General features: G+C 41.3%; 1 protein-coding gene and 1 long non-coding RNA gene across 3 annotated transcripts in view; one reads left to right on the top strand and one right to left on the bottom strand.

Annotated features, from left to right (window-relative positions):
* Positions 1-23164, bottom strand: part of Gukh (NHS actin remodeling regulator GUK-holder) — an 80165-nt gene that overhangs the window by 5707 nt on the left and 51294 nt on the right. For both annotated transcript variants that reach the window (XM_077417657.1, XM_077417656.1), the window contains exons 2-8: positions 15348-15598; positions 13144-13310; positions 12294-12494; positions 10817-11383; positions 9998-10445; positions 8639-9527; positions 8079-8372 (exon numbers count right to left, since the gene is read on the bottom strand). In XM_077417657.1, coding sequence (XP_077273783.1) covers positions 8079-8372; positions 8639-9527; positions 9998-10445; positions 10817-11383; positions 12294-12494; positions 13144-13310; positions 15348-15598 — 2817 coding nt within the window. The remainder of the gene's footprint in view (positions 1-8078; positions 8373-8638; positions 9528-9997; positions 10446-10816; positions 11384-12293; positions 12495-13143; positions 13311-15347; positions 15599-23164) is intronic.
* LOC143903767 (uncharacterized) overlaps positions 1-23164 on the top strand; it is a 70142-nt gene that overhangs the window by 6145 nt on the left and 40833 nt on the right. The window lies entirely within an intron of this gene.

The raw sequence follows: 23164 nt of genomic DNA, 5'->3' as shown, positions 1-23164 counted from the left end.
TATTACATACATTCCTAAATCGTTAAAATGACATCGTTTTCTTGTGGCGATAGTAATATTGTACTTGTATGTACAGGGCAAGATGCGTCGCGATAACGCATTGCGCGGGAGTACAAAAAGAAAAATGTACATATATACGTGTCTATAATAATAACGTTGCTTACAGCGGGTATGGATCTCTTAACGCTCTACACACATATACACATGTACAGTACACGCTGATAGTGCATGCTCCCCTGCCCAGGTTGTAAGTACGTCCTCGCGATATTAGTTGCAAGCTGATTAATCATCACTGCTGTGTCAGGGTAACACCGTGAGGAATGCGGCGCAAAGTGCGGACTCGGACCTCTCCCGTTCTCTCCCGCGATTTCAATTAACGCATATATGCGGCTCGTTTTATAACCGGTGTGCTATTACCTCGCGTTATCCCATAAGCAGGCGGCGCGAAGTCGCATAAGCGTGTGATGTTATCGCGCTAGCTAAACGCCTGCGAAGTCGACGTGATAACTATCGTGTGGATTATAGACGCGGTATATTCCCATTACGAGAGCAGTGTTATATCATGGTGAAGGGAGGAGTAATCGTTTCAGACACGTTAATCCTCTATGAAAATTTGCTTGATTTTCTCTAGTATATGCAATTATCTACATTGCTGCAGCATTATATCAGTATGATCAACATCCCGACGTAGTAGATCAGACTAATTTTTTACCTTGGTTTGGTATGTTTAACGTTGAGACAAAAATTTAATGATATTTAATTACAAAAATCTATTTTTTTAAATACTTTACGATCGCGCAAAAGAAAAAAAAAACGCGAACACGGTGTCACCCTGATCGAGACCCATGATTGCAGCTAAGGGTTTCTATGTACCCACAGTTAGTCCTTGTTAGTGGTAGACGCGCTACTTACAACGAGAGGCGAGCACGCATCTCGAGCAAACATGCGACACGGCAAGTTAAGGCACATTTACGAAGGTTTCACAAGCATGCCGGAATACGAACTGCCGTTATCTCGATTATGGGAGATGACAGCTGTTTCACTTGTAGAATATATTTAACGATGATCAGTCAATGAAAGATCGGACGTGAAGAACACTCTTCCGACCGAAGGACGGTTAATTTTGTGTCGTTAAACTACTAAGTCACTATCATAAATCAGTTACATCTCAAGTCAAAACTTAATATTTATATATAATTTAGATTAACAACAACAAATATATATATAATGGAAGTTTCTCTTAGATTTCATGGAAATTTCCGATACAATAATAGGTGAGATAAATCAGCAAAGTGTTAGGGTAACTTAAATACAATGACATGATTTTCGTATCGTCAGTATGCAAATGGAATGGAAGTCAACAACTTAACTTCGTGTAACGCGCGCTACTCGTCGATCAATCGCGAAGTATGAAATGTGTGTGTGTGTGTGTGTGTGTGTGTGTGTGTGTGTGTGTGTGTGTGTGTGTGTGTGTGTGTGTGTGTGTGTGTGTGTGTGTGTGTGTGTGCGCGCGCGCGCGCGCGCAAGGGGAAGTTGACGATATTATAACTGCTTTACTATGTTGAAACGCGTGAAAATGCATGAAAAACACGTTTTTCTCTTACTGTTATCAACGCGAAAGAAATCACTTTCGTACGTCATCGGGATCACTATATTTTCTACCCTCATTCTCGACTTATCGCTCACAAATGTAAAATAAAGAGCGAGCTGCGACGAATTACGCATTTATCGTGAGCAGATAGTAGTTCTATAGGCTGTGACTAATCCTCTCCTGTTCTTTTTATAAATTTTTATTTCCACTGTATATTTATACTGCGTCGCAAGAAACAGCCACAGAAATTGCGTAAATCATTGTGGCTCGTTACCAATAACAAGGCTCGTTAACTTCACCCTGAAAATCATCGCAAATCGTCACTGTTTCTAACGACGCAGCAACGTATTCTTACGTGCATAAACATACGTAGTAACATTAATTGAAATATGGATACTGGTAGCAAACACAATTTGGCATAATTACTCACGAGAGTATGCTGGTAATAAATATAATTATAAACATATATGATAGATCGATGTTTAAACTGGCTATATATAAAAACACGTTGTTCATAAGATGACTTAGTGCTCGTCTCATGCAAAATTCAAAGATCGACAGTAAAGTAAATCATGTACGTCTTTGTCACTGGCCATACGTGTGCGGTTATACAAGTGAATTAACACAATACTTTCGGCGTAAACAGCTAATTACATAAATTATATTTGAACGTAATATTTTGCATATCTCTAATTACGTTTGTTCTTAACATATAAATAACGTGAGAATCACGATTACAGGCCGCTTACAACTGATTTTCGCAACGATTTACATCTATTGTAATCGCATCGACGCGATTTCTTTGCACACCTAAATTGGACGGATCTGTTTTTACTACGTCTCACACTTGAGCGTCAGTATTGCCTGTCATATGTGTCTGAAAATAGTAGTAAATCAGCGAGGAGATAAAAAAGTTATCCGCATCCCGCGATGAAGTTAAATTCGACGACGAGATTTAGGGTCACTATTTCCAACGTCTGTTAATCTCTTAACCGACGGATAATTTTTCAGAAAAGCGAATAGAAATTGGCTAGTTTGAAAATAAATCGTCAGTTATATATAGAGGTTAACAAACATTGAAAACAGTGATCCATGATGGTTAATTTCTAAAATAGCTAATTTTTATTCGCTTTTCTGAAAAGTTAACCGTCGGTTAGAGATTGACAGACGTTGGAAATAGTGACCATTACACGTGGTCCGTCCGCATCTCTCTTTCTCCATCGCTCTTACGTTAATCGTTTTGAGACCGAAACGAATTATCTGCGATTTAACTACCGTTATCGAATTTTGGCCGCGATTTCACGCAACGGTATCGCTCGCTCCAAAGTCTCCATCGAGACATCACCAGGTCGTCCAGGACTTCGATTATCATACTATTTTTTTTACTCGCCCCACGCGTGTATATGTATCTGCGTGCGTTATTGTCGATCAATGCTAATATTATTGTTTACACTTCACGGGAGATCGAGCCGGTGCATGGTTACGCGCGCTGATAAAAGTCCGCTTTCGAGATAAGCGCGCACGATTTACGTTGTGCATCCGTTTGTCAAGATGGGCTGTTACGAAGTGCAAGACACTGGAGGAGAGGATCGACCTTTTCATCTCTCTTTCTTTCTTCGGCACTTTCCACTGATTTTCTCTCTCTCTCTCTCTCTCTCTCTCTCTCTCTCTCTCTCTCTCTTTCTCCGTCCGTGTAAAACTTCTTTATAATCGTACGCCAGTTTTGCAATGCCGATAACGAACGCGCGGTCACTCACGTGATGCCGGGCACTTAATGTTCTCGAGTGATGTCACCGATACAGTCATCGACTTGACAGAAAAATTAGCGTCCCATTTGCTCATTTGTACTTCGCGGCATAGTTAATGGGGATAAAAGATGCATCGGTAGCACAAAGAAGAAAGGAGAAAACATGTGATTTATCGCTATAAAATATCTTAATTTTTTTTTTACATAAAAGAAGATATAATAAATTGGAAAAGTAATGGATAATACACAATACAATTTTTTATTCGTCGATAGGTATGAAAATGTCCAAAAATTAATGATTGGAGGATTAATGCTTGAAGGATTTTAAAGAATATGTTATTTTACGAAATATATTCCAAGCGTAATCAGAGAAATTTTCTGGTGATGTTTAAAAATAAAATTCGTATGAAAGAATGATTTGTGTCTCGAAAATAAATTTTCTGTAAATTTCCATAAATTTATCAGTTTACGGTTTACGTAATGGATATAAGTAACCTTTCCTTGAGTATCGCATTACATGTACTGATACAAAATATTTTGGCTCGAAGAAACGAAATAAAAGGAAATAATCAAGTTCGGAGCAGACATATACAACACATGCATACACGATAACATTTCCTTTCTCCTAATCGTGAGCAATTGAAATTATCGCCAAGAAAAAATTCAGGTCCAAAGTGGACAAAAAAGATGTGCAGCACAGAGCATAATTAAATTGACACAAGTGACAGTTGATAAGAATGCAGTGTGTAATGAATATATTCGTAAACTCTCACTTTTTTTTCATATTTATAATAACATCTTTTCAATCAGTATGCCATAATAATGTAAAATTGAATAGATTCCCGAGTCTTTTTACATCTGTCAATACATCTGTTAATAAATGTAAACTTTTCACACGTTATTCGAGTTTGTTAAAATAATATATTAAAACAATATATTGTTTTAACAAAGCGATAAATTGATATATTATACCCACATAATCATGAAAAATATGAAAAAAAGCTTAAAATAGCTAATGACAGTAAATGACAGCTTGGAGTTCACGTTAACCCCATACGCCTGCAAGGATGCAACTTGTAATGCAGACGGGACTGTATAGGCTCAATGACTGTGAAGCGATGCGACGATGATTTTTATGATAATCAACTTACGAGGCCGCCTGGTCGCGATGAAGAGGAGATGTCTCGCCAGCATGTTGAAGCGTTGCCGCGGCGAGCCGGGAGCCGGGCAACTGATCGAGCCGGGAATCGTGAATCGACTTACGACGACCGCGCTGTGCTCCGTCTATCAGCGGTATTGCCCCGGCGACTGTCTGTCTAGCGACAAGATTTCCTCTCCGTTTTTGTACCGATAACGTCTTATCATCGCGCCACGCTAAAAACTCGATTTCATTCTGCGGCGAGTCATCCAACTGGCATGTGAGAGACTTTCGAGGATCTTTCGGAAACGGAAAAAAAAATTGGCCTTCGCCCGAAAGTGATTTTCTTGAACTCGCAGATCGATAAATCGAGCCTTTAGGAATAACAATAATCATAAAAGATGATTATACGTCACGGAACTGGCGATCTTGAGAGAACGTGATCGGATCGTGATTAGACGCGACGATTATTCAAAGACACGCGGCTCCGTCCTCTTGCAAAAATGCAAGCCGATTTCCTGCGGCACTGCATTTTTTGTTACTAAAGTCGCGATTTCCGAGCGGATTGAAGGGAAAGAGAACTTTGCGGACGGAGGGCGAACGATCTCGCGATCTATTCGACCGGATCGGAGCGTACTGAAGGCGCCGGGACGCGCACGAAAGTATTTCAATCCTCGCGGTGGGGATTTTTGTTTATCGACACCCCGGCCATTATCGTGCCGGGATAAACATCGCGTCTGATGCAATTCGCGTTGCTTATTGAGCCAGCGGCTAATAACGCTGATAAGGGTTAACAAAGTGAGTCTTTAACTGACAGAGAGCTTCGTGGGAGTTTTCCAGCGGATTGCTATAAAGCGGAAGATTGCCTACTCTCGCCACCCCGACGCGATAATTTCCTGTTTTCTCCCGGTCCAGAAAAGAATTAAGTTTTAAACGTTTGGCGATTTAATGCCGTTTTATTTAAAATCGGAGTCAAATAAATGTAATATGACCGAAAGTTTAATTCATTGGGGGGTTCCATTCTGATAATAATTCGCTTTAATATATAATGCTCCAATGGAAAAAAATACTATTGCGTTATTTTATTTTAAACAAAATGATTCAAGTTTATGCGCGACAAGTCTAAATAAGAAAGCTTGGAAGAAACTAATAAAATTTCAGAATTTTGTATGTTTTGCATATATATATCGAGAATAATTAATATAAAAAATAAAATCACTTGAGGGAGAGACACAATTCATTTACAAAAAATGCAAAAATTAGTCCCTGCTGGCCCTATTAATTTTTTCCAAATGCATTTTGTTCTTATTGATAAAATTAATTAACTCTAAAATATTCCACATACACACGGACTGTCATTTGACGATAAAACTCGAGATTTATCTCCTCGTAAGTATTAAACGCACCGCGGGGATCGTCGGCCGACTCGCAGCTGGAAACATCGGACACGAGTGTCAGATAAGGAAAAACGTGACCGGTATGCGTGTTTCTCTTTCTGTATCTTTGTTCGCGTGCGAAAAAATTGGCCGATCTCGCTGTCGTGATCATCGTCGAACGGTTTGTTTGTTGGTCCCTGCTCCCGTAAATTCGTGAGAGTGACATTACCTCGATCCGTCTTTTGCATAATGCGCCCGCTATCCGCTGCACCGATATCTCCCCCGCGACTTCTCGCTCCAGTTATATCTGACTAGACCTTGATGATTCTCGCTCATCTTCCGATCTATTTTACGCGATGATCTTACCATGATTTAACACGAGGTATCAAAGTCTCAACGCATCGAAATCATTCTCTGCGGAGTTATCGCGCCGAACCTTTGGCAGCAAAAACGCCGATTTTCGAGATATCGTGATGCTTGCTGTACAAAAGCTCGCGATATTTTATATTCTACTCTTACTGAACTGTATTCTATTTTAACGCTGTTAATTTCTTCTTCAAAGTATTCTTTTTGGAGATTTTATTTCACAAATATTAAAATTAAATAGAAATATTAAAGAGTATGAAATTTTTTCTCTTTAAAAATAAAAATATTAATTTTTCAAATAGTGAAACTCTCTTTTATTGTATAAAAAGTAATTATATTCTACCATAACTTTTTTAACTTCAACTTTCTTTATGAAATAAAATTATGGAAGTGAGATTTAATTGTAAATGAATTCTCAAGATAATTTTATATTTATTTGTGTCTATGTAAATTACTCATTGAGCTACTAATAGAAAGTTAGAATTATTCTGAAGAAGCAGATTCGAAAGAGAGTTCTAGTACAGATGTACTCGGTGCTTTTAGCCATAAGACATGTTATCACGTATTATTATATTCTCCAAGTGTGTGATAATTATTCTCCATTAAATCCACATCCTTTGTTTTTCTTAAGCGCGACTCAACTCATATCAGAGCTTGCAGCAGTCGCAGCATTATCATTCCCGCTTCATATCAGTATTGCAAAACTAGTATTGCACACTAATGCAATGTTCTCTAGTCTCTACTAGATTTTTATGTCGTTAATAGAATACTTAGCGGAAGTACTATACTAGTACTCGCGCTTAGATCTGAAGTTTTTATAGAACCGATAAGACTTCGATAAAGAGTAGAAACCTTAAATAATTAAATTTTTGATCTCGTTTTAACTTTATATCGGTATTGCAAAAGTTGCCGAACTGTATCGCTGACGCGATTACCAGATTTCTGTATCGTTACTAGAATATTTGAGCACCCTAGCCGGTTCTAGGTCCGAAGCCCTCGGTCTAGGACTAGTTGGTATCGATTGAACAGGTACCGTTACATTGTTGTCGAAGGTCATATTATTACTGACCCGTGGTTCCGGACTAGAGACCGTCTCGGGATAGTTGATCCTCTCCTTCAGCAACTCCTCCTGTAGCTCCTCGGAGGGCGTCCTGCAAATCTTGGACGACTTCTCTGCTTGATTGCTCGCGGATAATTTCTTGATGAACATGATCGGACTGTTCGCCATACGATAACTCTCGCTACGTTTCACCTTACGATCTGTTCTGTCGCCGCGCGATGAACCGGAGTTTTTAGCGGCCTGATTATCTAATTCTGTACAATCGACAGTCGTGCTCTTATCGACAGTGTCATCATTGAGCGCCGTATTCACATTTTGACTATCGGAATTAGATTTTTTCCTACAGAAGCTCGGAGTATCGAGATCCGAGACCAATAATTTCCTACCTAATTTGGGCGTGTTACCGGTTGCTCTCAAGATCTTTGGGTAGAGACCTGATTTCTCAAAGTCTAATCGCGAGTTCGCGGGATTAAGATCGACAGAGTGATTGACTTTGGACGGAGCGATCGCGCGAACGTTTGTCTCGACAGCGTCGCCGTTGAGCTCCGGCGGACGGTTCTCGTCGCGATCAAGTTTACGCTTTGTCTGTCTGTCTATCTGCGAGCCCCCGTGACAGAGCTTGACTTTATCTACGGATCTGTCTGGCTCCGGGAGTTTGTTGCACGGTGCCAAAGCGAGTGTCGGACTGCCGAGGGACTGCCTAGACTCGTCCATAGAGCGTGACGTAGCGGTCGCAGTGCGTGATGCCTCTAATCTACCAGTGCGGCAATCGCGGTGCTCGTCAGTGCTGGACGTCTTACCTTCGTCGCCTTGCACGTTGACGTAAGCCCCGCGGACCTGTCTGTGGGGACTGGTCGGGCTCGTGGGACCGACCACGGTCGTCGGCGTGCGTACGTAATCCGGACTGGTCGCGCGATCGGGACTTCGCGCCGCTCGAATGATTAGCTTGCCCAACTGAGGTGACGTCGGCGGTGTGGTCCTGACGTTCGCAGCGTCCACAGCGTCGACGTTCTTCGTAACGGCGCGAATGTTCGGCATCGCGCGATGAAGCAATGGCGACGGACTCGGTGACACTCCTTCCCTGACGAAGGGACCTGGACATAGATGTGTTGCGTGAAAATCCGAACTGTTTCAATAATGTTTCAATAATCAGTTAAAGATTGTCTGATAATTAATTTTATCGATTAGTTAGTTTCATCAGGATCTTTTTTAAGCGGTCGAAATTTATGTCGGAAACAAAAAATGCTATTAGTAATTTAATAAAAATTGCAGGCTTAAGCTAAGTTAAAATTTTACCGGAAAAAATTCTTATTTTGATAAGAAGAGCAATGTTGAATAATTGAAATAATAATTGAGATACCTGGATTAAATGTCGTGTGCGCTCCCTTTCTTCTCTTCAGACTATCGGACGAGTAGACGACTTTACCCTCGGAATCTAGAGTGACTCGGGCACCCTGTCTCTTCCTTTCCAACGACGAATCCGGTTTCTTCGGCAACTCGCTCAAACTGACGTATTCCGCGTCTTTCTTGAAGATATCGGAATTGGCGTAGGTGGTAGTCGGTCGGACGGCGGTCATGCCTGATGACGACGACGACGTTGATGATGACGATGAAAGCGGGCCCGCGGGGCGTTTGTCGTTGTTGTTCCTCACGTCGGCTATGGTCACATAGTCGCCGGAGTCTGCATTCGACAGCTCCTGCACGGCTCCGTTCTTCGTGGCGTGCTTCTTACCCGGAAGTACGCCACGAAGCTTGCCCAGAACTCCGCTCAGTGGACTGATTTTGATCGACGACGACGACTGGCCTGTCGTCGTCGGTCTGTCGTTATTGGCGGCCGCCGGCAATACTTGTACGGTGGCATAGAGATTCTTGTCCTGGCCATTGATCACCTCCATCTTGGACGTGCCGACGGTGGCAGACATTAATATCGAACCGCCACCTTGAAGTTCAGTCCTCCTCGTCGGTTCGTTCGTCTTCTTCTCGTTCTGGTCCGTCTCTTTCGCGTGCTCGTCATCGGATACGGGTGGCGTGATCACGCACATCGACGGAATCCGACTGGTCGTGATTGCCGTTTTCGAGCGAATCCTCTCGATTCGCTCGCAGCCCTCCAGATCGCTGGACTCTGAATACTCAAATTCGGAGCAGGAACGGCCGGTGCAGGCTGGACTCGAAGCAGATTCAACGGGAGACGAGGATGTGTTGTGACCACTGTCAGGTGATTCGCCGCCGTTTTGATTTTGACCATGAACCTGTTGACAGAATTGAATATATTAAAAATACATATTGAAAATATAATTATACGAAGTTTATTACAAGAACATTTAAGAATTTTATGAAATATAAAAAGTTAATTTTTATTATTGTAAATATTTTAATAAAAAAATTGATGTTAGCTTTTTTATATTAATTTAATCAAAAACATAATCTTAACTAACTCACAGATTTTACAGTAGAAGAAAAATGAAAAATTAATTAAAATCCGGTATTTGTCTATATGCACGAGATGCTGGCGTTATATTATTAAAAATTAATATATAATTTATATAAATTCATTTTTTATCGAAAATTCAATATTAATTAATCTTATGTCTATTTAACTTTATTCCATTCTATAAGGTTTTTAAAATCTCTCTCTTAATAAATAAATACTCAATTTAATTTTATTTCGCTATCTCGCCTATCTCTTATCGCAGCTAAAAGTATTGACCCTTGAACTTGCCATAGCAACAACTGTGAGGCTGGACTTGCGCTCGGGAGGCGGTGGTGCCATAAGTGCGGTGCAAACCGTTCCGGCCGAGCTGGTCGTTGTGGAAGTTGATCCTCTGCCAAATAGTTCGTATTCGTTCTCGACAATCGGCGAGGTAGGATCCGAGCCAACGTCGTTAGTCTTCGTCAAAGGACTCTGCGGCATGAGTTCCTCCTCTCGAAGAGTTTTCAAGCCTGAGTCCATGTGAAATGAAGTGTAATATCCTTCCGTGTCACAAGAGTACACCGACGACGTTTCGCCATCGTCGGAAAAGGGTACCACCGTGATATCCTGTATGATATCCGGTGTTAAGGTACCTTCGGAAGTTACCGAGGATGAAGCTGAGGTGTCCCTTCCCTTCAATCGCCTCATGTGACTTAAGGAAGTGGAGGACGTGCCGATCGAAGCTGTCGTCGTGGATCTGACATAATATATTCGAGTATATTAAACGAATGTAAATTTTTCCTCAAGTCTAAAACAATCTCTTCGCGATCTCTGATTCAGAAGATTAAGGCAAATCTCAATTCGCTGATGGAATAATCAAAATTTAATTGAATTTCGTACGAAGTTTAAATAACTTCCGTAACTAATTTTCATAACAGAATATATAAATCGTTCTGCTAGGTACACTCAAATATCTAGGATCCATTTTAAAGGTCTGCTGTAATTTTTAGTTAATTAATGACCGCGTTGGAAAATATTCAATTGCCTGTAGAACTAAGAAAATATATAAGACTTCCGTAAATATAATTGGGACATTGAGATAATCCCTGTTCGATTTCTTCTTCTTACCTAGGCTGATGCGTGGTGGTGGTAGTCTCGCTGCCGATGCTGGCTCTTCCGCTCTCGGATGAAGCGCTCCAGTTTCCGGAGCTCGAGTGCGGTGCGTCGTCGCGGTTGCCGCCCTTCCGTCGTTCTCGCCTCTGGGCGGCGCTTTCGCGTAATTTCACGCTCGGCTGTTTGTTGTCCGTGCTCGGTACCGACACCGGTATGCTGGCCGTGCTCTTGCCGCTCGAGCTGGACGAGCTGGGCTTCCTCTCGTGCGACTTGTCCCTTCTGCGTCTCGTAGTCACCGTCTCGTAAATATTTATCTCCTCCGGCGATCTCGTTTGACCCTGTGTCTGCTCGGTCCTCTCCGCGCTGACCATCGTCGATTCCTGTTGCGGTTGCTGCTGATTCGATTTCGGACTGATCAGTTTCAGTCTGGACATGCCCCACGCCTTCAGCGTGTTGAAGTGCGACTTCTTTTCCGCGGGTGAGTCCTTCTTCGTGGACCCCAAGACGTCCGTGCTCGCCGAGCGATGCGCTCTCGGCGTGGCGCTTGGCAGCGTCTCCTCGGGCTCCTCGCCAGTCGTCTCCCTACAGCGATAAATAATCTCAACGACGTGAATATGAGGCGAAATACTGTAGTGAGTGCGAGTTTCCATCGCGTTTTGTAAGAAAAACGACAGATTCACGCGCGAGCATGCTACGATTAATCACGGATAAACCGTGATACACGATGACGATTTTGTTACAGATTTATTATTCGCGTATATTTCAATTGATACGTAAGTTAGATTATGTTAGAGCCTGTGGGAGGTTTCGCGTGCGATATCGCACGACAACGATACGGAGATGATCTGAAACTATTATCACGGCAATGGGAGTAGTACAAAGGTAGAGTAAGGAAGATTCTTCGTGCTTGGACGACTGCGAAAATATGAGCGCACTTTATCGAGCGTGACAAATCGCCGACTATTTTCGAGGTACAGATCTCTGGATCCGCGCGTCCTTATAGTATAACAGAACCGCTGCGATGTATCCGAGCAAAATGTATACTCCTTGGTTATATTATACGAGTATATTTATCATGCCGTAAAAGTTGAAGGAGTCGAGCGTTCAGCGAATGGTCCATTAATCCCATCAATGATAGCGTTTCCTAGTAATCCTTTTTCAAACGACGATAAAAATTTATCTTTATTATATACGGATTGTAAATCGAACAATCTTGAAACAGTTACTTTCGCGAAATGTGAAACAATGAAGGATCGACAATATCATTTTAATTCCGGAGTTTAAATAGCATGGCACGTATATAATAGCACTTCATAAAGCAGAATTTTAATTACATTAATTTGGAATACGAAATATAGAAAATAACGGAAAACCGTTTGCTCACACAATCCGAAATTGTAGTAACTAAAAGAGTAATGAGTAAAGTAGGGGAGAGAAGTTCTGAAAATTCTTCAGTTTGGAATTAAAGGGTTAACTATATGGCAACACTAACCCTCCGATAGCTTGTCGAATCTCCTTCTGATCGGTACCGGCGATCGTATTTCGTCTCTTCCCTCTCGGCCTGCGTGGCCGCGATCTCCTCTTCACCGTCGTTTCCTGAGTCTCTGGCCCTGACAGCAAGGACCTCCTCCTCATCGACATTCTTTCGAAACCTCGTCCGCTCACATCCACCGCTACGATTTCCGCCGGGAATCTACGACGAAAGCGTACATTTCGGGATCACAATAGAGAGCTTGTCGGTCTGCCATTGATACAAAACTGAATGGACCCGGAGGAAGAGCGTATCAAGTCGCGTAACAGGAAACCGTGTGACAGACTTTTGACTTGTACACGCTTATATGTATTAGTTTATATATAAACCATGTAAGATTGCATTAATTTGGCGGGAAACTTCTCATAAATTGCTCTATAAATTAACAATTTTCAATCTCCTTTGCTAATCTTTGCCGATCTGTTTTCTTTCTCTAATGTTAAATCAATAACATTTGCATTAATTTGATATTGAAACACATGATCATTTTTTAAAATACAGTTAAAAATGCATTACATCAAATTTTCCAAAATATTTAATCTTAATAATTAAATATTTAATCTTTCCCAAAATATAAAGGATCTATTATATATCCTTATATAAATAAGAATCTAAAATCTATAATGATAGTAAAAGAAATATGTCTCGAAAATTTGACCAAAAATAAGTTTTTGATATTTTATCAAGATTATCGATCATAAATCATATCCTCAATGATGAAAAGATTTTCCTGTCTCTCTATTTCGTGCGGCGGTTTCTACAATTCCCGTTCTATCGGCAATCAAACGACGTATTGAGATAAACCGCTTACTTGAGCGCGATAGCCTGAACCTGTTCCTCGGGGCTGGGTAGCTTGTGATCGACGGCATCGTCGCCGGTCGTGTCGCCCAAGATCCTGGACGAGCAGTCCGGCGGTACGGTGACGTCGCCGAGCGCTTCGGTAGATGTCCATCTTCGAAGATCCTCGATAGCAGCCGGCTGCAACAGAATAATCAAACAGAATAATAAATACACGCACAGTAAAGCCGCCTATCTATACAATATTTCTTTTCGTATGCTTTAATTCGTATGCTTTAATTATCCATATTTATCGTCACTTTTGTCTCTTTGAACATGGACAGATAATATATCAGATTATTAAACTTTGTATATTTATATTCAATATAATATATCTAAAAAGGTATAATTATAAAATATATTCGATAACTATTGGCTTTATGTAGAAGAATATAGGTGTCTTTTTTATTATCGTTTTTCTCATTGATTTATATGACAAAATTCTTGTGAATTAATCTGCTGTTACAAAATTGAGAAATTGCTTCTTGGGTAGTCAAGTAGAAGCGAATACTTGAGGAAGCGATGTGCCGTGTGAAAGAATTGTGCTATTTTGTACGTATCTACGTGTTTGCATGGTGTTGTTACGCGACCTGGTCCCAGAGCACATAACAAATGACTCGTTTCTTTCTTCCGCGGGATCCGGGACCCCCGCAACAAGGGGGTCGCCTTCCGTTCACCCTGCGGGAAACTCGACGCCGCGAAGGAAGAGGAACGAATGACGTGTTTTACGCGCTGCGGCACCTGCGTGGGTGTTAACTGTTGTCGGGGTGTCACCTCGCCGACCGGGCGAGTTTCACGCACGGGATACGGAACGGATTGGGTTCCGACCGTCTGCCAACTTTTCCACACGATGCACTAGCCGTTGTTCGCGACTAGTCCGTGTAAACGGTCGAACCGCATTGTGCAAGTTTTAAATTTTGCATACTCGAGGAACAACATAGGAAGTCAGAAAATAGCGATTTTAAAAATATTCATTGATTCTAATTACTTCAATCAATTTTATATATTACAAAAACTCCTAAATATGATTATAGATTGAATTAAGTGTACAGAATTAATTTACAATATTTTAAATTGATAAATTAATTTGTATTTTTTAATACTGTTAAATAAGTATCAAAATTTAATATTGTTTCACATAAAGCCAAGTCATATCGAATGTGTACATGTATATGTGTGTCCATATTCGATCAATTTATCTTGAAAGTCATCCTTGGTCCTGAATCTTTTAACGGAAGATAATCTATATGGAATTGACATTCTTCTGCTTGTCAAGTACAGTATTACTGTCATATTGTAATTGTGTGTCGTGAGTGACAATCTCCGTTTGATATAAACCGGTTTAACGTCGATTCAAGTGCAGAGAAAAATGCAAGTTAATCGTGACACATTTGACGTCGAGAGAAGAGGAAACGCTGCTCGGCGAAATTACTGGTACTGTTTCGAAGAAACGGGGTTCGATCCTGCGAACTCTTCAATTATACCGTGAAAGTTAATTACGTTGAATTAAGTAGGCAAAGAGGTCAGATTTGATTCTGCTTGGCATTTGTAAGTTAATCTCACGTTGAGGATTATTGAGTCCTGCATCATAATCTCTATGTTCGGTCGCCTGAACTCAATACACTCAGTTGTTTCTTCGGTGTTTCGCGAAGTCAATGCGAACAGTGTAACTGCGGCGATGAACTGAGTTGCATAATTCATTGAGAAAATATATACTCGTATGAATGCGCTGCCTGTGCAACTTTCTCATTCGGCAAAAAGATTTCGCTATATGCGCCACAAATGATCAGATAATCGCGTGGTAAAGTTATTACAGATTCTAACGAAATATGTGAATTTGTGATGAACTTCAAAAAACAATCAAAAATGTATCTATTCAATCTGTTGCCTAATTCGTGTATTTTATAAATTCAAAAACCTCTGGATTTGTTGGTGTATGCCTATATAGATTCTCATTAGAATATTAGAATCAATATAAAGAATTTTTTACAATATATAATCTCGGAATCTTGAAAAATTGATTGCTAACATTAAAGGATGTTGATAACAGTAGAATTAAAGAATATTTGACATTGATTGATCTGAAACTAATTTGGAACGCGCGCGGAGAAATATACCAATCGCGGAGGAGAACATGTCCTGACATTTTCATAGAGAAAGAGAGAGGAATGTACTTACGACTCTAGACTCGATGTCGAGGCTTTGGTCCCGTCTCCTCTTACCGAGGACCGGCGTGCAAAGGAACATATCCATCGAGCTGCCATCCCTCCTCAAGGAATCTAAACTTCGTACGGCAACTATAGCAGCGAGCTCGTACAATTCCCTCAGGGCCTTCGGCCTCGTGTCCATCGTGAACAGTCTCGTCGATGGTTTATTCGTGACGTGAAAATGCTCCGTCCTCGCCGCGAAAGTACAGATATCCGATTCCGCTGTAACACGAAGAATACGAGGCCTTAACGATCGCCTTGTCGCCTAAGAGATTGTAGTCAAACTGTTACATGGTAGAGTCGCGTGTTTATCTAATTCCCATCACTTATCCTGATACATTGCACGTAACGATAACATAGTGATAAATTTCTTTGGTATTTCTTTCTCGAGGTAATTTCATCTCTTGGCGTACCGTTACACTTCTTTCAGATATGCAATTTTTTATATAATAATTATGCAAAAATATGGGACAAATGGAATTGTAAATATTACAACTATGATTGACCTTTTATAATATTTTACATTAATATATCTCATAAATATAAGCATGTATTAAAATTCTAATTAAATATAAAACTAAAAAAAGTATTTTAGATTTATCTTATTAGAGACAATTATTATTACAGATTATAGATAGAGATTATTAAGATGATCTCTTATTAAAGATATTAACGATTAATATATTCACATTAATGGCATTTGAGAAGTACTTGTAAACATATACAAATACTTTCTAAAAAAGAAATTCTCTAAAAAAAAAAAGAGAAGAGAAAGATTTATTATCGCGGGACAAGGAAGGGTTTACTAATCAGATAGAAAAAGACTGTGCTCTCGCGCCTCTCGAATTTAAGAGGCGCTCACGACCGCATCCTTTTTTCTTTACAGCCGTTCTATAATACGGCATTTCATCTCCGTAATATACTTTTTTGCCGGTCGTATGTGGCGGGCGGATATCACGCCGCTGACATATCTTAACTGTAAACATGTTCCATTCACGGTTTCTTGCACCGCAGCGCACGCAGGGCCCGGGCATGAAATCAGTAAAAAACCTAACTCATGCCACCCGCGCTCGAGGGGCACGCTTGATTCGACGTTTCCGGTTGTTTTCAGAAACGGTTTCTTCCGCGACGAAGCCGGGGGTTTAATCTCTGACAACGAGGTCCTTCCTAACGTTTTCAATTGCATGTCTAGAGAGGGGGCAATAATCCCATAGTGCACATTAATTATAAAATAACAGTTTATATTTGAAAAAATATCGTAAATAAATTAAAATAAGCAGTTGAATTATAATCTATATCAATAAAGAGTATGGCATTTCTTTCTCTAATTTGAAAAAATTATGTCCAAAGCAATTTATTATTAATTAACGCAGGTATAATATTATGGTCATTATATTTATTATTTATTAATTTCTTGACTCTCTAATTTTTTCGTGTATGATATTTTATATTTCTAAATAATGTTAGATTTAGAAGGAAGCTTGAAATATACTGGTGCTTTTATCGAAAATTTCCTTTATAAAGAGTGGCACAAAATCGTGCAGACTCACTGTATCCTGGTACACTCACACACACACACACACACACACACACACACACACACACACATGAAACATGTGAATTGAATGACGGATGAGTCATAACGTTTGATTCGTGTTTTTATCGGCGACGTGATCATCGAACAATGAAATCCCGTAAACACCTCCGCGCTCACGGACAATTAGTTCCGTTATTCAGAGAGATCCTTAATTGCATGATTTTTTTAAAATCAATCTTTCGGCTTGACAACGCATAGCGCATATACGATTCGCAGCGCTTATATGAAGTGCTTTCATTATCGCATGCTTCTTGTGTTTTCTCCCGTTGTTCGCCTTTTGTTTCGCACAATACCGCGAAGGGTTAATCACCATCAGTCCGAACACGCGATATAGGGTCCGTATTCCCCATTAGAACTTCGTTCCCTACGAGCTCGCCGCGCGCATCCAATAACGTTTACGCTCGATTCGCATGCTCGATTTGCCCTCTGACGCTATGATGGAAAGGCTATTCTGCGGAATGCCATTTGCTTCGTATAAAGCTCCGTCTAGGAAACTAACTACCGGCTAATGAACTTGCAATGTAATTATATAATCTAAAAGTCAAATTACAATTTTATCATCGCGATTTATTAAAACTTGTGTTTGTACAAACAACTTGAGATATTTTACAATCTTAATTTATTAAGATTATTAAATCTATATATAAACTAATTGTAAGAATTATATATTTAATTTATTTTCAAAAAATATAAAATTTCACGATTTTAACTTACAAAAATTGATATGTCTTTCACACGATTTCCTCAAAAAATTGTGTAAAAATTTCGAAGCGAGCGCTGTATTCTTTCAATTCTTCGGCGTCCACGCTCCAAATGGCTTCTGGAATACTTCGGTATTAAGAGTTACGCTAACGGTTCATTACGAAGCAAGAAGCAAGGTAGTAATATCGCACCACTGCTCCGGGCATTTATGCCATATAGTGTATAAACAGAGCGATGCGTGTACGTGTACGGGCCGCGAGCGAGAGAGACTCGCCAGTGTTCTGCCAAGCTGCAGTCCGATTCGATACAATCGTCCGTGGAGTATTTCTTACTAACCGTCTGTAACCTCGGAAGCCGATGCACATAACTACATAGCCGGTACAACCTTCTGCGCGGACGAGCGGGGGATCGACCTTCCTCCGTGATGTTCTGCAATCTCATCGCGCGCGCGAATAATCGAGATTGGAGCCGAAGCTCTGTTCCTCTAAAAAAATTATCGTCTTCGTGCAAGCGTTACTTTTTGCCATTTTCAAGCACGTATTGATATATAAAAATGTCGATTTAATTGTTTTAACTGAGCACCAAGATTAATTATTCTGCTTAACATTTTCGTAAAAAAAGTGACTCTTTACATATAGATATTATTTTTACATTAAAAGAAAGACCTTCGTTACAGTCGGTCCGCATTTTTACAATTAAAACTAGTCAATATTAGAAACGTAGCAACAGTGAGACTGACATATTTTCATTCTCGCGCGAAATGAAACGAGTAAAAATGAAATATTAACAAACATTTCAATTGGAAAAAAAAACCAACTAGCAGTTTTGTATTGTACGTTGGGTGGAGAATGTGTTCGGATGCATTTCGAAGCGCGTTCGCAGAGCCGAGCTCTCGTCTCGATAAATGCGCGGCGAGCGGCATTAAGCGCGTCACGGCTGTTAGTAAAAGAGGGCCGGACTCCGCGGAGATTTTTTACAGACGTCAGAAGAGAGCGAGTTACGAGTCAAGGCCGGCTGCACAGGTTGCTCGGTCATGAGAATAGAAATATGAGCGGGTAGGCATGGCCGCGTGTTCGTAATAGTCGCACACCTGAGTAAGCACCGGCCGCGGCCCCGCGCGCGCACGCATCCCGATCCCTCCGCAATAATAGGCTTCGAGCTATTCGCAATCGTTTCTCACAAATCAGCACGATCCACTATATAACCGCGGCCGGCACGAGCTAATTACAATAGTAGCTTGGCAGCGACGTATGAGGCCCGACAAGTAATGATAGAACCGCTTCAATGCACTCAACTTCAACGTGAGGTACAATTTGTTTGTAAGAAATAAACGCGGAATTGCTCGGTGTTCTCTGTTGCGAGATGGGGTTCTGAAAATTTAATAAATTTCTAGTTTACATGGTTGCAAGCTATTGGTCATCAAAATATTTAATATTGAAAATTGCTTCTCGAAAAAAAGAAATCGACTCCGAATCAATCGAAGAATTTACGGACAAAAAATAAGTCGTGGGGCCCACCATTAAGAATACCTGGAAAAGAAACACGAGAAAAAGGTTCTATTTATTTTTTCATCCAGCTTCTCGCTACATTCTCTTTTATCTTATTTTCCATTAACGTCTATCCGAATCCGGTGTGCACTTTCAACTGTCCGGATTCGTCTGCGCGGGAGAGTCACGCTGAGGTTTCGCAACATCCGGCGGATCTCTCTCGACTCTCGTTCGATCTCTCGACTCCACCGCTAGCGAAAGCGTGGAATCGTCGTTGATCGGATGGCACGAAGCGAGCGGTTCGACGAATCGAGAGACCGGCGCGAGACAAGCCGAAGGAGGACAACGAGAGAGAAAGAGAGTGAGAGAGAGGGAGAGAAGAAACACAGAGATGGGCAAGAAGAAACGACGAAGAGGAGGGAGGAGGAGGAGAAGATAAAGAAGAAGGCTAAGAGGAGGAGGACGAGGGAGAGGAGCAGGCAGATTCTCGATGGTGAAGAGCCGGTCGGCCCGTGGGAGGTCCGCTGTAGCCGATGAGCCTCGGCTGTGTAAAGTGCCCCGAAGGGCCGCTCGCGCGGTCCTTCAGAGGGACCGACAGACGGCTTACCGGTTGCTCCGGCCCCCTCGCAGGCCGGGGCTCAAACCAAGATATCAAGAAAGCGCGTAATTCATGGTTGCCTCTCTCTCTCTCTCTCTCTCTCTCTCTCTCTCTCTCTCTCAGAGAGAGCGCAAACCGGACTTGGATTAGCCCCTTTGTCGAGAGTGCCTAGGATTAGTTCTGGACTTCCCCGTATGTTGCACTTCTCGCGAATTTGGATCAGCCGACGTTGATTGCGTTGCGAGCGACTATTGATTTTGAAAATAAATCAAAAAGATTCGATTGGCCTTCAAAAGGATGTAGATAATTTTAGATTGCGCTACAGTACGCAAGAATCGATCCGTTCTGAGATGAAATTGTATTTCTTTATTAGCCTCGTCTAATTGTAAGTCGAATTATTTCTAGAAAGTCAAAAATAAGTCTACGTGTGATTCGTGAACTTTGCAAATCTGGAATAGCAGTAATGCAAAGCGGTGATGCAAACGCGTGATATTGTGAATATTAATCTTCGTGATAAACTTAGATTACATCTCTCTTTAACTGATTAGAATCTTAAAAAGACTTCATACAATATATGACTCGCTCTTTCGCGAATTCGGCACACGGAGGCCGTGAATAATATATGCTGTGCGAGCGCGAGCATTGATCTGTGCCGATGATAAATCGGCGATGGTATCTCGGATCGAAGTGGATATAAGGTGGGAACACCGTGACACACGAGATGATGTATTACGTGATGATCTTAACGAGTAACATAATTGTTACACAGGAAGAAACTCGCTGCAATAATAATTGGGGAATGTAATCGTCGTAAACGATTACTCATCATTACGTCAACCCCGAATGCATCTCTCTGTCGTCATGCCGTGCTAATTGTATACGTCGACACGCGTATACGCCGTGGCGCGACCGACGGTCGACGATCGACAGACGCGATCTATCAGGGCCTCTAATTACGACACGTACCAGCGTTGTAAGGCCCGCGGTACGGGAGAGAGATCGTCCGGTCGATCTTCTCGACAAAAACCCGGAATCTCCGGAGAACGAACCTGCAGGGAAGTGGGAACCCGGTCGTCACGTAACGCTCGTATTCGAATACCAACGGGGCCCGTTTATCTCTCTTTCCCTTCCCTTTGCCTCGCTCTGCCCCGTGTCGTGCCCACGGGGCCCCTGACGGATGGCGTAAGCACGCATCCACAGACCCGGGGTTTCGCAGTCGGGTAAACACAGACCCGCGGCAGGTTGGGGACTCCGTGTAATCGCGAGCAAAACAAGTTCGCGCGCGAGGCCCGCCGGATACGTGTTTCGGAACCTGAGCCCCCTTTTGTCCGCCACGTTCGTCAGGGAGAGAGAGAAAAAGAGAGAAGACGAAACGATAAAGGAAAGAGTTGAAGAAAGAGAGAGACATCGTTTTTCTAAATAATATTTAAAATATATGTTTTAAAATTCGATCTTGTTATTCAACATTAGAAATTAGAAAGATTATAAAAAATGTAGTTCACTGATATAAATGGAAAAATTTATTAATATACAATTAATGTTTGTAATAATTGAAACAACAAGTTAAAAATTGAAGTAATAATTTAAATAAGAAATCGAAAAAATTTCACTAAGAAAAGATGAAGAACTATTAGAGGAACAAAGAAAGGAAACGACGAGGAGGAGAGAAAGGCTGAATAAAAGCGGCGAAGAAGAGTGAGAAGGAATGAGGGGAAAAAGGGACAAGGAGCGGGAGGAGGAAGAGAGGGAAGGCAGTCAGTGAGGCAAAAGGGAGGCTGAGAGGATCGTGCGAGGGGCAAGGTGAGGTAAGGTGGAATGCGGTTACGGTAGATCGCGGACCAGTCCTCGTACAGGTCCTGCAAGGCCCCGACGGGGCCCACGAAGAAAAAAAAACGACAAGAACGATGAGTACCCCGCCGCCAGGTCCCACACCAGATCCCGAAGATCGCCGCCGTCGCCGCAGCCGCCGCCATTCACTACCGGACCCGCGTGTGCACGCTTGTGTTAGCTGGCCCAATAAATTTCCGTCGTTTTATAACGCCGACCTGTGCGCGACCCGGCCTATCTACGACTACCGAGATTACGCTCGCAGGGCTCGCACCTGATTCCTCCTCCGTTGGGAGGAAAATAGAAGACCCGATTGTCCTGGAAAGCCGACACGATAGCGCAATCGTGTGGCCGATAAGACTCGACAGATTTTCTCGGAATCAAATGTCCGTTGCATTTACAAACACTCTGACCTCATATAAATTCATTATACTTCGCGATTTTTCTAATCACCCGTCATTGAATCGAAATAGCATAAAAATGAAAAGAAAGATGCTCGATAATATAAACGCATTAAATTTTGATATATAATTATGAATTGGGCATTTGTTTTCTTTAAAGAGATCCCTGTGAAAAAGTTATGAAAATATCTTGAACTTATCTCGAAGAGATAAAGTCTCGGATAAAGTATAGAATCTTATTCTGCACATTATATGGATGAATCGATGCATTTTACTGCTGCTTTTTACGAGTGACCATACGCGCAATACCAGCAACCGGGGATAATATTTCAACGTAACCGCAGCCGCTCGCTACGATTCACTTTCGCCCTGAAATAAATTCGGCTTTCCGCAGAGAGCACGAGTAATGTTTCAACGAAGTTGCAGGATTTTTTTTTCTCTCTCTTTCTCTCGCTCTCACTCATACTCGTTGGGATGCATACTCGTTTCTCAGGATTGGGGCTCGTCAAAATGCAGAGGGAGTTCCCGATTGCTTGCCAGGACATCACTCCTGCGGAAAGAGTGACGCATTCTCCTGCCAGAAACCTGCCACCGTCCCGCCGATCCCATTAACTTCTTCAAATTGCTTGGCACAGCGAAAGTGCGAAAAATATTTCCTGAATCCCATTTCATCAATCTTTATTCAATATTATAATACATCATATATATGAAATGAAATTAGAATTGAATTTTTTAAATTTAAAATCATCTAATAATACACTTCACTTCATTTTAAATGAGATATTTTATAAGAATTGAATTTTTTCTTTATTTTATCTTTATTACACCTATATCACAATATAAATTTCGTTATATTAAATTCTTAGTCTTTCCATTTTTATTTTTTATAACAAAAAAAAATCAATTATTGCGAAATTATTCGTTATTTCATCATTGTGTTTTTCGACAGTAGTCGTGTATGTAGAATGAATCAAGTCTTGAATATATGAGACGCAGGGTACGAGAATTTATTGAATGCGTGCATTATGACGTAAAGGAGGGACCTTGTTAATGCCAAACTGAAATGGGAGGTTTATGACTGGCAAGGACATTATGTAGAATTTGACCGTCTCGAAAAAGGGTTTATTGACACAACAGAAAGCATGCAGTTGATATCAAAATTCCATTAACATTCAC

Source organism: Temnothorax americanus, unplaced genomic scaffold, assembly GCF_048541705.1.
Source record: "Temnothorax americanus isolate GAGA-0224 unplaced genomic scaffold, ASM4854170v1 Scaffold5, whole genome shotgun sequence".
NCBI lineage: Eukaryota > Metazoa > Arthropoda > Insecta > Hymenoptera > Formicidae > Temnothorax > Temnothorax americanus.
The sequence above is the reverse complement of the archived record's forward strand: the minus strand, read 5'-3'. Positions and strand labels throughout refer to the sequence as shown.